Here is a 16440-nt window from a genome sequence, read left to right on the forward strand (position 1 = left end):
CAAAGGCAGATAGATAGGCTTCTTCTCTCTCCTCTCTGAAATGAAATGAATGAATATCAGAAATTATTAATGGAAAAATATGTTGGAGAATTAGGAAGGACTGTGATGTGATGTTCCTCACTTTTGTGAGAAGGACTGTATCTATATCTGAAATGGCACCCTTTTGGTGGGACTAATTAGTGCACTAAAAAGGAAATGGGGTGCAATTGGGCATGAAACCTGTGTTCTCCTTTGGGTGAGGGTAACCCATGTGGAGGGAAATGCACAAGTACAAGATCTGTAAAATAAGATAAATGGGGAAAACACATTTGAGCAGTGTTGCTGTTTGATAGAGGGAATCTACCTCCTTACTGAAGGCTTGGGTACTGATCCCAGACCAGTAGAAAACCCCACTGAGCTGTGTCCCAGTAGGGGACCTCAGATCTGTTAAGTTATAAGCCTACGGGTGGGGTGACCACAACCCCATGCCGACCAAACAGGCACAGAGCTGTATGAGGAAGGATGGTCTGTGGAAGGAGGGTGTGTGTGTGTGTGTGTGTGTGTGTGTGTGTGTGTGTGTGTGTGTGTGTGTGTGTGAGTATGTGTGTGTGTGTGTGTGTGTGTGTGTGTGTCATTGTGTACAATGTAGCTCTCATCAGGGAGAAATCACTCAAATACAGTAAATGGAAGTGAACAGATGCCTTGGCTGTGTGCACGTGAAAAAACGTGAAAAATGAGGAGCCGGTAGAGGACAGTGAGGATGTATCAGCTAAACTCACCCAAATAGCTGCATGTACACCAAACAACCAAAGATACAACTTCTCAGTTTATCAGTGACATTTAAATGTCAGAAATGGTAAGGGATTTTTGCATCAGTGTTGGCAAATTGCAATTTAAATCAACCACTTTCAAAAGATTTGGAACATGTGCTTTGCCGATGGCACAACATACAAAGCTTTTGACCAGGATAAAAAAATATGGTCATACTTGTGACAAATTACATTTACTGTGGATGTGTAGTCTAGCCTATGAAAAACATAAAAAAGAAACAAATCCGAATCACTCTGACTTACGTCTTCTGTGATTTGAGGGGGAGCATTACAGAATAGCTGTCTTTGTGGGAATAAGTGTTATCAACAACAGTTAATGCATCAAAAGGCTGATAGATGATTGTCTCTCTCATACAGTATGCAGCCATCCACTGCAGCAGGCAGGAGGCTAATAAAGCTTCTCTGTATCTATCTCTCAGGGGCGTCACCATTCACACACACACTACAATAACACATTCATCATCTCACTCTCAATGCAACCAGAGCAAAGAGAGGCACCTCTAGCAACACAAGAAAGAGGAATAGGCAATATGGGTGTGCTCTATGGTGTTCTGCAGCTGTGATTCTGTGTCAAATAAGTTCAGGAGTAAAGATGTGCTTAACAAGTCACATAATAAGTTGCATGGACTCTCTCTCTGTGCAATAATAGTGTTTAACATTATTTTTGAATTACTATCTCATCTCTGTACCGCACACATACAATTATCTGTAAGGTCCCTCAGTCAAGCAGTGAATTTCAAACACAGATTCAACCACAAAGACCAGGGAGGTGCGTGTGGGCACCTGTGTGTGTGCGCGTGCATGCGTGACCTTTATTTTGAATCGCTGTTGGCGGGGGACAGTTTTTTCTTGTTCTTCTTTGGATGGAAACAACTTCAGTTTTCCGAATCGAGGCAAAGGTAAGAATCTCTGGGTAGATGGCGTATTGAATAGAAAGCGGTACAAACCACCTAAAGATAAAAACATAATATTAATATTAGTTAGTTAGACTAAATATTAGCATTTGATATATTCGCAGTTAATAAAATTCAATCTGGATAATAACACAAAACAAATCATAAGGCTAGAGAAATATCGACAAATATTACAACAACACGCAACACCCAAACATGGCGGAAGATGAACGAGGAGAACCCATCTCCAAGAGGAAACGCGACTCATCGACTGATACAGATGATATATGCTTTTCACCACTTGGTCTGGTAAGTGTGGAAAGCGACCTGTTGAAGTCAATAAATGACAAATTGGGCATACTAGAATTGGTCAGTAAGGACGTAAAAGAGTTGAAAGCGATTCTTGAAATGAGTGACGAAAAAGCTGCGTTAATGGAGAAAGAAACCAAAACATTAAAAGTGACAGTCTCTAAGATGGAAACGGACGTTAGGGAACTTAAAAAGGAGAACAACCTTCTGAGAGAAACCTTACTAGACATCCAAACTAGATCGATGAGAGAAAATCTAGTACTTACGGGTATTCAGGAAAAGGAGGGAGAAATAACCGAGAATATTATGAAGGATTTCCTGCATACAGCGCTTCAAATACCACTCGAGGCTGTCGATAAAATCCAACTCGAACGTGTACACCATTTCGGACAAAGAGGAAAGAAATATGAGCGCCCAATCGTTGCCAAATTTGCATTCTTTAAGGAAAAGCAATGGTAAAAAGCCTAGGGAAAAGACTTGCTGGCACGAAAATAGGCATGAATGATTAGTTCCCGAGGGAGATTGCAGAAAGGCGCAAAGTTCTGTATCCAATCTTCAAGGAAAATAGATTAAAAGGGAAGGTAGATAAACTGTATATCGACAACCAAATGTTCAGAGATACAAAGACTACTCCATGGCTATTCTAAAAGTTGTACTAGAGGAGTCGAATAATGGAACACCCAATACTAGCAATGATAGGGATAGTAATATTAAAATAACATTTATAGTAAGTATAGTATTTTATAAAAGGATAAAACGATATAACAAGAAAAGATAACAAGCAGAATAATACATCTTCAAATACAACTAATTAGAACATGGCTTTTTTGGTGGGCAATTGTTGTTTTGGCGGACGGTTGTTGTGGTTGGTCCTGTGTTCTCCCTGGCGTCCTTTCCCCCTTGCGGCAGGTGTGGATGCGGGTGCGTTTGTGCGCTCGGCCCATTTCCTCAGCAGTCAACCATGTGGTGTACATTTTTGTGTTTGGAAAGGTGCGGCGTTAAGTGAGTGAGAGGGGAAATGGTTGCATATCCCAGAGCCGACGGAGGTCTATGAGCAGGGGTAGTGAGAGAGAGCTTTCAATTTTGTGTAGATGAGGGATATACATTTTTAAATATAGTATACATCTAATCTAATTTTGTATTGTCCTATCATGATGGAAAGATCCCCAACCCTATATCCTGGACACCCACCTGAGCGACCCATACACCAAAGAGAAGTTCCTATCTGTTTTATGGACCTGCTGTGAGTATGTAGCCTAAACAGAGAAATAAATGCGGTCAGAGACCTACTTGAGCAGCATCGCCCCCTCAAGATTCTGAGCCTGCCTGGCAGAGTTGGTCCTACAAAGCCAGAGCCCCCTGATGGGAGAGCATTATATAAAAGGAAATTCTCAAAGCTGCTAATGAGAACCTTGACGACCTTGTTCCTAGCCGGTGGGGATTCCGGTGGGGTACCCCCACTTAGGTAGTGGCAGTGCTGGCAACACTGGCTGCAGTAACCCATGGGGAGGGGGTCACACTCGGACAATCAGAGAGGGGGCTTATCATTGTGGCCCAGGTGGCACAAAATAATCAAAGGTCTGACTGCACGGAGATGCTTGGGAAAAATGGTTACAACGGGGGACCAGAGTGTTAGTGTCTCAGGTGAAGAGGGTGGATCTGATCTCCATCACCTAGGACATGACATAGATTAAATAGATTAATCAAATCTAACATTGTTCTCAATTCCTGCTCAATCTTGCATGCTTTCTCAATCAGCTGTAACTGTATGTGCACCCATAAATCAGGGCCTTTCTTGAGTTGGGCTCTGGGAGGTAAAAACCGTTGAGCATCTAATTTTATGTTTGATTGTGGGGGAGGGGGGTTGAGTGTGTTGGAGTATGTGAGTATGTGCGTGTGTGTTTGTCCCGCATCTGTTGTGGGGGGTGGGGATGTTGAGGGGAGTATGGGATAGACCGCGGTAATTGTTTGCTAGGATAATAATTGCTTATCAATAAATTAAATGTAATACAATGGCAATCCGGGTTATATTTTAAAATCCTGTTCATGCGACATTATTACGAATATTAATTGATAATGATGGAAAATAAGATATGCAAGATATTTGAATATATATATATTTTTAAATAGTTTATATATACAGTGGGGAAAAAAAGTATTTAGTCAGCCACCAATTGTGCAAGTTCTCCCACTTAAAAAGATGAGAGAGGCCTGTCATTTTCATCATAGGTACACGTCAACTATGAGAGACAAATTAAGAAAAAATAATCCAGAAAATCACACTGTAGGATTTTTTATGAATTTATTTGCAAATTATGGTGGAAAATAAGTATTTGGTCACCTACAAACAAGCAAGATTTCTGGCTCTCACAGACCTGTAACTTCTTCTTTAAGAGGCTCCTCTGTCCTCCACTCGTTACCTGTATTAATAGCACCTGTTTGAACTTGTTATCAGTATAAAAGACACCTGTCCACAACCTCAAACAGTCACACTCCAAACTCCACTATGGCCAAGACCAAAGAGCTGTCAAAGGACACCAGAAACAAAATTGTAGACCTGCACCAGGCTGGGAAGACTGAATCTGCAATAGGTGAGCAGCTTGGTTTGAAGAAATCAACTGTGGGAGCAATTATTAGGAAATGGAAGACATACAAGTCCACTGATAATCTCCCCTCGATCTGGGGCTCCACGCAAGATCTCACCCCGTGGGGTCAAAATGATCACAAGAACGGTGAGCAAAAATCCCAGAACCACACAGGGGGACCTAGTGAATGACCTGCAGAGAGCTGGGACCAAAGTAACAAAGCCTACCATCAGTAACACACTACGCCACCAGGGACTCAAATCCTGCAGTTCCAGACGTGTCCCCCTGCTTAAGCCAGTACATGTCCAGGCCCGTCTGAAGTTTGCTAGAGTGCATTTGGATGATCCAGAAGAGGATTGGGAGAATGTCATATGGTCAGATGAAACCAAAATAGAACTTTTTGGTAAAAACTCAACTCGTCGTGTTTGGAGGACAAAGAATGCTGAGTTGCATCCAAAGAACACCATACCTACTGTGAAGCATGGGGGTGTAAACATCATGCTTTGGGGCTGTTTTTCTGCAAAGGGACCAGGACGACTGATCCGTGTAAAGGAAAGAATGAATGGGGCCATGTATCGTGAGATTTTGAGTGAAAACCTCCTTCCATCAGCAAGGGCATTGAAGATGAAACGTGGCTGGGTCTTTCAGCATGACAATGATCCCAAACACACTGCCCGGGCAACGAAGGAGTGGCTTCGTAAGAAGCATTTCAAGGTCCTGGAGTGGCCTAGCCAGTCTCCAGATCTCAACCCCATAGAAAATCTTTGAGGGAGTTGAAAGTCCGTGTTGCCCAGCGACAGCCCCCAAAACATCACTGCTCTAGAGGAGATCTGCATGGAGGAATGGGCCAAAATAGTTTGTGAAAACCTTGTGAAGACTTACAGAAAACGTTTGACCTGTGTCATTGCCAACAAAGGGTATATAACAAAGTATTGAGAAACTTTTGTTATTGACCAAATACTTATTTTCCACCATCATTTGCAAATAAATTCATAAAAATCCTACAATGTGATTTTCTGGATTTTTTTCTCATTTTGTCTGTCATAGTTGACGTGTACCTATGATGAAAATTACAGGCCTCTCTCATCTTTTTAAGTGGGAGAACTTGCACAATTGGTGGCTGACTAAATACTTTTTTTCCCCACTGATATATATATATATATATATATATATATATAGAGGTGACAGCATGGGAAATGCTTTTGGCGGTAAATCTGCTTCTGTTTTGTGAGTGGCACTGTGTGCTGTTTTCGATGGATGTGTCCTGGCCTCTCGGGGCCATAGGGATCCGGAGGGACGTGGGTGGGATGCCGATCACTGGGATGACGGCTCCACTTCGGATGGGGAGGGGCTTTAGCGGGGGAATTAGTGGAGAACAACTGAAGGGTTACTTAGTAGCAATGCAAATATCACGGTACAGCTATATGGACACTCAATCATTACGGTATTTTTTATTGGTAAATGTACAAACATATATAATGATAAATAGACTTGAAACTTGTATCTCATTATGGTGTATGGTGAAATAAGTATAGCCAGTTATAATTTTAATGGCTTAGCTGATAATAACAAAAGAAGAACAATATTTACATGGCTCAAAGAGAAGGAATATAATATCTATTGTTTACAGGAAACTCATTCAACAATTCGAGATGAAGTTGCGTGGAAAAAGGAATGGGGGGGCAAATATACTTCTCCCGTGGGCAAAGAAATTCAAAAGGGGTGATGATATTAATTAATAATAATTTTGATCCAAATGTGAAAATTGTCCAAATAGATACGCAAGGTAGATGGATTATTTTAAATATGTTATTGGACCATAAACAGATATGGCTCATTAACCTTGATGGACCAAATAATGATGATCCACACTTCTTTGACAATACATATAATAAATTATCAACCCTGCAAGCAATTCAAGACAATATTATTATGGTGGGGGATTATAATACTGTTTTAAATAGCTCAATGGACCGTAAAGGAAATCACACAACAAACAATCACCCACATGCTCTTAAGGAAATCGTGAATGTCATGGATACATTAGAACTAGTAGATATATGGAGGCTTAAATATCCTGATCTAGTGAGATATACATGGCGGAGACTCAATCAAGCTAGTCGTCTTGACTTCTTTCTTATCTCATTCTCGTTGGCACCAAAAGTTTAAAAAGTGTTGATAGGGGACAGAATGCGGTCGGACCATCATATAATTGGCATATACATTACTCTTACTGAATTTCCACGTGGGCGAGGATATTGGAAATGTAATCAAAGCCTTTTGGATGATAATTTATTTTTAACTAGGACAAAGGAATTTATAACAGACTTTTTCTGACATAACATAGGTACAGCAACCTTTAAATGTGCCTTTAGAGGCCATGCAATGCAGTCCTCATCTCGAAAACAAAAGCAATTTAGGTCAAAAGAGTTTATACTAACAAAGGAAATAGAAAGTCTAACAGAACAGATAGATGGCAATAAAAACTGTAACATAGAGGCTCAGAATAAATTAGAGGAAAAACAAAAAGAAATGGAGAAACTTATTCAAGAAAGATCAAGTGTATTATATTATAAAAATTAAGCAAACTGGATGGAATATGGGTAAAAATGCACAAAATTATTTTTTTATCTTCAACATAGGAATGCTACCAAAAATAATTTAATGAAACTGGTTACAATTGACGGAGTCACCCATGATTCACCAAATGATATTTTGAAGGAGGAAACAAAGTACTTTAAGCATATGTTTTCGTTTCAGTCGCCTCCATCTCCTCTAACTGAAGCTAATTGTAGAGATGTTTTTTCTATTGATAATGTAAAATTAACAGCCATACAGAAATACTTATGTGAAGGTGAAATTACAGAGGAGGAACTTCTGGATGCAATTAAAGACTTTAAGTCCGGGAAAACTCCAGGGTTGGATGGCATACCAGTCGAGGTATACCAAACCTTTTTTGATATACTAAGAGGACTGTTATTAGCATGTTTTAACCACTCCTATGTAAATGGTAGATTATCTGACACTCAAGAAGAAGGTCTGATCTCATTATCACTGAAACAGGATACAAGTGGAAAATATAAAGATCCAGTCCATTTAAAAAATTGGAGGCACCTTACACTTCAGTGTTGTGATGCAAAAATTCTAGCAAAATGTATAGTGCATAGAATTAAAAAGGTATTTTCTGATATTATTCATTCTAATCAGACAGGTTTTTTACATGGAAGATATATTGGAGATAATATAAGGCAAGTATTGGAAACAATAGAACATTATGGAAAATCTGGGAAACCAGGCCTGCTATTCATAGCAGACTTCGAAAAGGCATTTGATAAAGTACGACTGGGGTTTATATATAAATGCCTGGAGCATTTCAATTTTGGAGAATCTCTTATAAAATGGGTCAAAATCATGTATAGTAACCCTAGGTGTAAAATAGTAAATAATGGCTATTTCTCAGAAAGTTTTAAACTGTCAAGAGGAGTGAAACAAGGTTGTCCACTATCGGCATATCTATTTATTGTGGCCATCGAGATGTTAGCTATTAAAATCAGATCCAACAATAATATCAGAGGATTAGAAATCCAGGGCTTAAAAACAAAGGTGTCATTGTACGCTGATGATTCATGTTTTCTTTTAAATCCACAACTAGAATTCCTCCACAGCCTCATAGAGGATCTAGATACATTTTCTAACCTCTCTGGATTACAACCAAATTATGACAAATGTCATATATTACGTATTGGATCACTAAAAAATAAAAATTTTACATTACAATGTAGTTTACCAATAAAATGGTCTGATGGTGATGTGGATATACTTGGAATACATATCCCAAAGGAAATAAATGAACTCACTTCAATAAATTATAATAGAAAGTTAGCAAAAGATAAGATAAGTTGGCCAAGATAAGATCTTGCTACCATGGAAAGGTACAGTGGGGAGAACAAGTATTTGATACACTGCCGATTTTGCAGGTTTTCCTACTTACAAAGCATGTAGAGGTCTGTAATTTTTATCATAGGTACACTTCAACTGTGAGAGACGGAATCTAAAACAAATATTTGATACACTGCCGATTTTGCAGGTTTTCCTACTTACAAAGCATGTAGAAGTCTGTAATTTTTTATCATAGGTACACTTCAACTGTGAGAGACGGAATCTAAAACAAAAATCCAGAAAATCACATTGTATGATTTTTAAGTAATTAATTCGCATTTTATTGCATGACATAAGTATTTCACCTACCAACCAGTAAGAATTCCGGCTCTCACAGACCTGTTAGTTTTTCTTTAAGAAGCCCTCCTGTTCTCCACTCATTACCTGTATTAACTGCACCTGTTTGAACTCATTACCTGTATAAAAGACACCTGTCCACACACTCAATCAAACAGACTCCAACCTCTCCACAATGGCCAAGACCAGAGAGCTGTGTAAGGACATGGCTGGGTCTTCCAGCATGACAACGACCCGAAACACACAGCCAGGGCAACTAAGGAGTGGCTCCGTAAGAAGCATCTCAAGGTCCTGGAGTGGCCTAGCCAGTCTCCAGACCTGAACCCAATAGAAAATCTTTGGAGGGAGCTGAAAGTCCGTATTGCCCAGCGACAGCCCCGAAACCTGAAGGATCTGGAGAAGGTCTGTATGGAGGAGTGGGCCAAAATCCCTGCTGCAGTGTGTGCAAACCTGGTCAAGACCTACAGGAAACGTATGATCTCTGTAATTGCAAACAAAGTTTTCTGTTCAAATATTTTTTATTGAACACACACAAGAATGGTGTATAGGTATGAAAGACATGTGTACAGTTCTTATCTAAACATAAGAGAACAGACATGAACAACAAGACCAAGAGTTCTGGACACAAAACAAATATTACAAAACACGACATACAGAACAGGGACAGGTAGAAAGAAAAAGGGTAGATGTAACCCCCCCACTTATACCCCCCTTTATCCCCCCACGCTGCCCAAAGGTAGATTACAATATGACAATTGAGAGTGCGTTAAAAAGTACAAATTCACAGCACCGACTGATCCAGGTAAGAGAGGAAAGGCTGCCAGATTTGATCAAATGTTGATAATTTATTGTTCAGAATATATCTAATTCTTTCTAAGTGTACAGTTTTTGCCAATTCGCTGAGCCATAATTTGGTAGAGGGCGCTTCCCTCCTTTTCCAAAACAACAAGATTATTTTTTTGGCCGAAATGAGACTGTAAGAGATGAGTTGTTTTTGGGAGTTGGTTAATCCGTTTAGGGAATCGGACACTCCCAGGATTATCAGAAGCGGGTCTGGGTCTTTTGAAGTCTCCAGAACTTCAGAGAGGACCCCAAATATTCCACACCAATAACCATACAGACTAGAGCATAGGGCAAAGCAGTGGAGTAGTGTACCCTGCTCAGCCTGACATTTATCACACATAGGGGATGTATCAGGAAATATCCTATGCAGTTTAGTTTTGGAATAGTGTAATCTGTGTAATACCTTAAATTGTATGAGACGATGTCTGGAGTTAATGGAGCAGGTGTGGATATACTCCAAGCTATCCTCCCAGTCTGCCACCGAAATATCAGTCCCTAGTTCTTCCTCCCATTTTGCCTTAATGGCATCTGTAGAGGGTGTGCTAACAGATTGAAAAGCGTCATATAGACGAGATATCAGTTTGTCTGAGGTGGGGCATATTTTTATGCATCCGTCAAACATGGAAGGTTTAGCATTCTCAAATGTTGGGAGGTGTTTTCTAACATAGTCTCTAATTTGTAGGTATCTGAAAAAGTTACTTCTGGGAAGGTTATAAGTTTCCCTCAGCGCTTCAAAGGAAGCAAAGGTCCCTCCTATATATAAATCCCCTATGGTACTTATCCCCAACTCTCCCCATCGCTCAAAGGTGTTATCAAGGTTAGAGGGGGCAAAGGAGGGATTCCTGGCAACAGGGAGCATGAATGATATTGGTCTAAGCTCAAAGTGGACTTTAATTTGCTTCCAGATTCGGACTGTGCTATGTATAATAGGATTGTTATGGTAAAGTGACATCTCCAGATTGACAGGTGACAAAATCACGGCACCAATAGAGAAGGGGTGACACTCCTCCCGCTCCATGCTAAGCCAGCTGGATGGCAGGGTTGCGTCATCCAGCAACAACGTAACAGCGCGGAGGTTAGCGGCCCAATAGTAAAATATAAAATTTGGGAGAGACAATCCTCCTTCCATCTTGGATTTACATAGGTGTTTTTTACCTATCCTGTGTGTTTTATAATCCCAGATGAAAGGATTGATTATAGAGTCCAGTTGTTTATGAAATTATTTAGGTATGAATACTGGGATGTTCTGGTATAGGTAGAGCAGTTGTGGGAGGAAGACCATTTTAATGGCATTAATTCTTCCGAGCAGAGAAATTGGGAGAGTTCTCCAAAACTGTATGTTTGCCTTGATATTTTGCATCAGAGAAGGGAAATTCTTTAAATAGTAAGGAGTATTGTTTGGTAACTACAATTCCAAGGTAGATACATTTTTCTGAAGATAACTTAACTGGAAGATGTTCTAGCCAGGAGGTGTTTTGCAACCGTATGGGCATTAATTCACTCTTGTTCCAATTTATTCTGTATCCCGAGAAGGTACCAAACAAATTGATCACCTCAAGAATAGCTGGAATACTAGCTTGGGGTTCTGTTACATAGAGGAGAATATCATCTGCGTATAGGGAAATCTTATTTAGAGTAGTGGTCTAAGGCACTGCATCGCAGTGCTAACTGTGCCACTAGAGATCCTGGTTCGAATCCAGGCTCTGTCGCAGCCGGCCGCGACCGGGAGACTCATGGGCGGTGCACAATTGGCCCAGCGTCATCCAGGGTAGGGGAGGGAATGGCCGGCAGGGATGTAGCTCAGTTGATAGAGCATGGCGTTTGCAACGCCAGGGTTGTGGGTTCGATTCCCACGGGGGGCCAGTATAAAAAAATAAAATAATATTCACTAACTGTAAGTCGCTCTGGATAAGAGCGTCTGCTAAATGACGTAAATGTAAATGATAATGATATCCAACAGTGAGTTTAGGATACAGACTGGACAGGCTAATTTCTAGTGTCCATGGTCACTGCTTGATTAGACGAAACCCCTTGAAACCCCTTTCATTCAGCACCCCTGATTTCAGCAACCATTCCTCCCCATACACACAAAGACCTAGTGTAGTTACAGTTAGCAGTTAGCACATGGCACTGACATGCACATTGAGAGATCTCACTCCCCAAATGAGTCTGTAAACAAGATGTGAAGGTGGCGCGGGCAACATAATTTGCAGAAATAAGTGTCAGGATGCAGTTATGGTGTTATTTAGTGCACCATAAAGAGCCAGGCTATTGATTCGAGAGCAGAAGCGGCTCCACAGTTATTTCTGTCGTCGTCACTCTCATTAAACTGATGTATAGTGTTCACTATTCTCCTCTCTGCCTTTCTGCCTCTGTATCTCTCTGTGTCTATATCCTCTCTAACCCTCACTGTGTGTTCATAGTTCGTACCTGTCAGTATTTCCCCTCTCTATGTCTATGTAATGCTATGTGTGTCCTTCTGTCTCTCTCTTTCTTTGTATCTCTGTCTTTCATTATGTTTCTGTATAACATACTGTAGTCTATTCCAGCTAGAGTATGTGGGAGTACTGAAAAGCGCTATACAAATAAAGTTATTATTATTTGTTATTGGTTATTATTATTATTATTATTATTATTATTATTATTATTATTATTATTATGTGAGAGTACTGTAGTGTAGTACCGGTACTTTCTTCAAAATCAGTCAACAGCATCAAGGAAAATGAAGAAGGCCACAACAAGTAACAAAAATGGGAGCCAAACTGAATTTGTTGTTGGTACATACTCGGAACGCTTAATTCTGTTTAAACCCTGTTTGTTCACTTGGATCCTGTTTCTGGTACAAGAACTGGCGGACTGTACCAGGCTTATGGCTGCGTCTGCTTTGGCAAGAACCCAGGGGGTTCTGCTAAGCCTGTACTCTTCCCCTTCTATAGGGCTCAGTACACACACACACACACAAACACACACACACACACACAAACACACACAAACGTAAGAAATTCAATCTCATTTGCTGCAAATTATTTGGTACGACTTGCTCCACAACCCTGCAAACCCACTAATCTGTGACCTGAGAGAATCAACATGGGGAAGATAACTAGAGAACACCTACCAAAAGGCCTCAACCTCCAATTTAAGATGAACCAATTGGCTGTCCAATACAGTGACTATGATTGTGTTTGCGTGTGGATTTAGGTGTATTTGTGTAAGTCAGACAAGAGGCCTACATTTAATTCCATCAGTGGTAGATAAAGACGCCAGACTGTGGGTTTATTCAGATTAGTTACGTTATCATTTAAGGAAAATTGTGGTTTCCCATCAACATCCAATGGCGTTTATTATTTAATAGTGGCCAAAGTCTTCTACACTGATTATATCCGCTGCTGAGCATTATTACCACATTAGAAACTGATGGTGAGGGTCTTTGTTTCTGTCACAAAACACAAAGTTTGGAACAAATCTGTCATTTCCTGTAAAGGCAGAGAGACATTCTTCAACCTTTTACGCTAGCTACACAATGAGCTAACGAACCTTCACAATTAGCTAACCAAACACATGAGACGTTCAAGCTGCTAGATGCCAGCCTGATAATTTGGAGCACTGATTATGTGAAGATACAAGTGAACAAAAATCATTACTTTTGGTTGGAATTCCATTTAAATTTCATTGTCCAAACTGAAGAAAACAAATATGTCTGTAAAAAGAAAATATGAAGGAGCTACAAAACATTAAGAACACCTGCTCTTTCAATGACATAGACTGACCAGGTGAATCCAGGTGAAAGCTATGATCCCTTATTGATGTCACTTGTTAAATCCACTTCAATCAGTGAATATGAAGGGGAGGAGATAGGTAAAAAAAATATTTTTAAGCTTTAAGCCTTGAGACAATTGAGACATGGATTGTGTATGTGTGCCATTCAGAGGGTGAATGGGCAAGACAAAAAATGGAAGTGCCTTTGAACGGGGTATGGTAGTAGGTAAACATTATGTGGGTAAAACAAAGCGTGAATTAAAAGCACGAATCTCGGAGCATCGTAGCACCAATAGGTGCAAAAACTCGACATACCCAGTCGCTGCCCACTTTTTGGAAGCGAACCACTCAATTTCGTCCCTACGTTATATCGGCATCGAACATGTCACCCTCCCTAGGAGAGGGGGTGACCTCGACAACTTATTGTGATTAAATGAGAGGCTGCCTGGATCTTTAATTTAAAGACCCTTGCTCCCTTCGGTCTCAACGTAGACTTTGATTTGAAGCCATTCTTATGATTATTGTGATTTTGCTATTCATTGTAAATGTTTGTGGGCCTATGTATGCTATCCATGTTTTTTGTATGTTCTGTTTATCTGTGAATTAACCAATGCTATTAGGCCACACCCGGCCATGATTACAGACACCTGCGTGTGTCCTTTGACACTATATAAACTAGTGACCCGCAGTGTTTGTCATTATACCCTGATGAAGACAGCTTGTCTGTCGAAACGTTGGTTATTAGGAAATTAAATTATTGCATCTTAGCTCCTAGAGTGTGCGGCTTTCCTTCTCTTTTTCAAGTAGGTGTGAGGCGCAACGGTTTGTGTCAAGAATTGCAATGCTGCTGGGTTTTTCATGCTCAACAGTTTCCTGTGTTTATCAAGAATGGTCCACCACCCAAAGGACATCCAGCCAACTTGACACAACTGTGGGAAACATTGGAGTCAACATGGACCAGCATCCCTGTGGAGTGCTTTTTGACACTTTGTAGAGTCCATGCCCCGACGAATTGAGGCTGTTCTGAGGGCAAAAGGGGAGGGGTCCAACTCAATATTCGGAAGGTGTTCCTAATGTTTGCTATACTCAGTGTACACAATGGCTTGCTCTGGGGTAAACACACATTGAGCAAGAAAAAAGGAAAAGAAAAAGGGAAATACTCAAGTAGTGGTTGCCTAACCAACAGGGAAACTGAAGTGGTTAAAAGCCTTTTCAGATCATACCAACAGAAGTAATCGGAAATTAGGAACGTTAAGAGAACATTGATTTACCCATCTATTTCAGTACAGTTATATATGAAGATAAATCCTTTTACCTCCAAATTACCTATTGACAGAAAATACTTAAAAAGCAATATGCGTTAAAAGCAAATACGTCAAGCTGAGACAAAAAAGCAAACTTTGCTGTTTTGAAGGTCTTGTTGCTATGAACGTTGCTAGTCAATGTCAGTCACTTTCATAGCGTGCCCTCTGACTATGATTCCAATTATTGATCCAATTCAAGAAAGAAGCATTCTTGCACATTACTGACACTCCAACTACAAAGCTGTGTTTTCGTAGAATCCCTATACATTCTTTGTTGACCCCAAATCCCTTATCACAACATAAAACTACCACCACTGAAAGCATCCTTAAAGGAGAAGTTAGCTTTTTAAAACCAAATCTCTTTTTATATAAATGGCATGTTATGGAAGGGTCCAGACACTATTTTTTGCGATTTCCCTTGTTTTTGATAAACTTTCCCCAACCAGCGATTCAGTTAATCATCCTCGTTGTGCAGTACGGGGGCTCTGAAAAAATATGAACAAATGCTCCAAAAACACCCAAATACATCCTTTATAAACAGAAACACTCTTAGTATAGTGATGCAGGTCTTAAATGTTGTATACATGAAATTGTGTCATTCCGAACATTATCTGTAACGCTATATTCAATTTTGTGCTACTCACGCTGTTCCATTCTTTGTGTAGCCTGCTGCTACAATGGACAGAAAGGTATCGCTCTAGTCACAACACAATTGAATATAACTTTGCGGATAATGTTCAAAATGACACAATTTCATGTGTACAACATCTAAAGACCTGCATCACTATACTGAGAGCTTTTCAGTTTCTAAAAGGGCTTATTTGGGTGTTTCTGGCGCATTTGTTGATGTTTTTCAGAGCCCCCATACTTCACAATGAGGATGAGGTAAGTTTCTCAAAAACAAGTGAAATCGGAAAAAAAAGTTTCTGAACCCTTCTATAATATGCTATTTACATTTGGTTTAAAATTCTCTTTTAATGTGTAGTGCCATATTCTCAGGGTTTGCACTGCGTTTCAGGCCTCTATGCAGGTTACAATCAGAATAGAATGTCAATATAGCATTCAATATGCCAATATAGTACCTGTATAACAATATCAATACTAAGTAAAGCTCAGGTTTTTGGGCTGCCGCTGTTTTATAAACACCAGTAGTGTTGGATGGTTTAGGAGGCTTACCTTTGGGGTTGGTTTCATTTTCTTGCTGACACAGCGATGATGATGATGAGGAGGGTGAGGATAAAGCCTCCCGCCACCAGCATGTAACACTTCCTCTTCCTAATCTGCCTCTGTGGGTCAAATCAGATTACATTAAATCAGAAAACTATATAATCTGCAACATATTCAATACATACAAAAACACAGACATTTCATCTCCTCCCTGGAGTTACACATCAAATACTTTCCAACATTCCCTACTAAATAGACACCATGCAGGCACCCATTGTAATACCAGGTGAAATGGCTGAAACACAATTTTGGGTTATTGGGTTACCTTAGGTTTCTACATCAGTAGAATCAGTAGAAATCAGTAGAACATCAGTGTATTTAGAAACAATTTGTCATAAGACTTGATTTGAGTTTGGTCAAGTGCTTGGTGGTTAATGATGAGAGAGCCCAATAACAGCCAGTAGTGTCTGATCACAGAACACAGAAACAACAGCATTTTCCTTCACATACTCTCTTTCCTCTTTTTCATTAGAAAGGG

General features: G+C 40.0%; 1 protein-coding gene across 1 annotated transcript in view; it reads right to left on the reverse strand.

Annotated features, from left to right (window-relative positions):
• The window catches only part of LOC121586013 (t-SNARE domain-containing protein 1-like), a 128682-nt gene that overhangs the window by 14900 nt on the left and 97342 nt on the right, over nt 1-16440 (reverse strand). Inside the window, exon 11 of the mRNA XM_041902427.1 lies at nt 15912-16021. Coding sequence (XP_041758361.1) covers nt 15926-16021 — 96 coding nt within the window. The 3' untranslated portion in view covers nt 15912-15925. The remainder of the gene's footprint in view (nt 1-15911; nt 16022-16440) is intronic.

This window comes from Coregonus clupeaformis, unplaced genomic scaffold (assembly GCF_020615455.1).
Source record: "Coregonus clupeaformis isolate EN_2021a unplaced genomic scaffold, ASM2061545v1 scaf0071, whole genome shotgun sequence".
Taxonomy (NCBI): domain Eukaryota; kingdom Metazoa; phylum Chordata; class Actinopteri; order Salmoniformes; family Salmonidae; genus Coregonus; species Coregonus clupeaformis.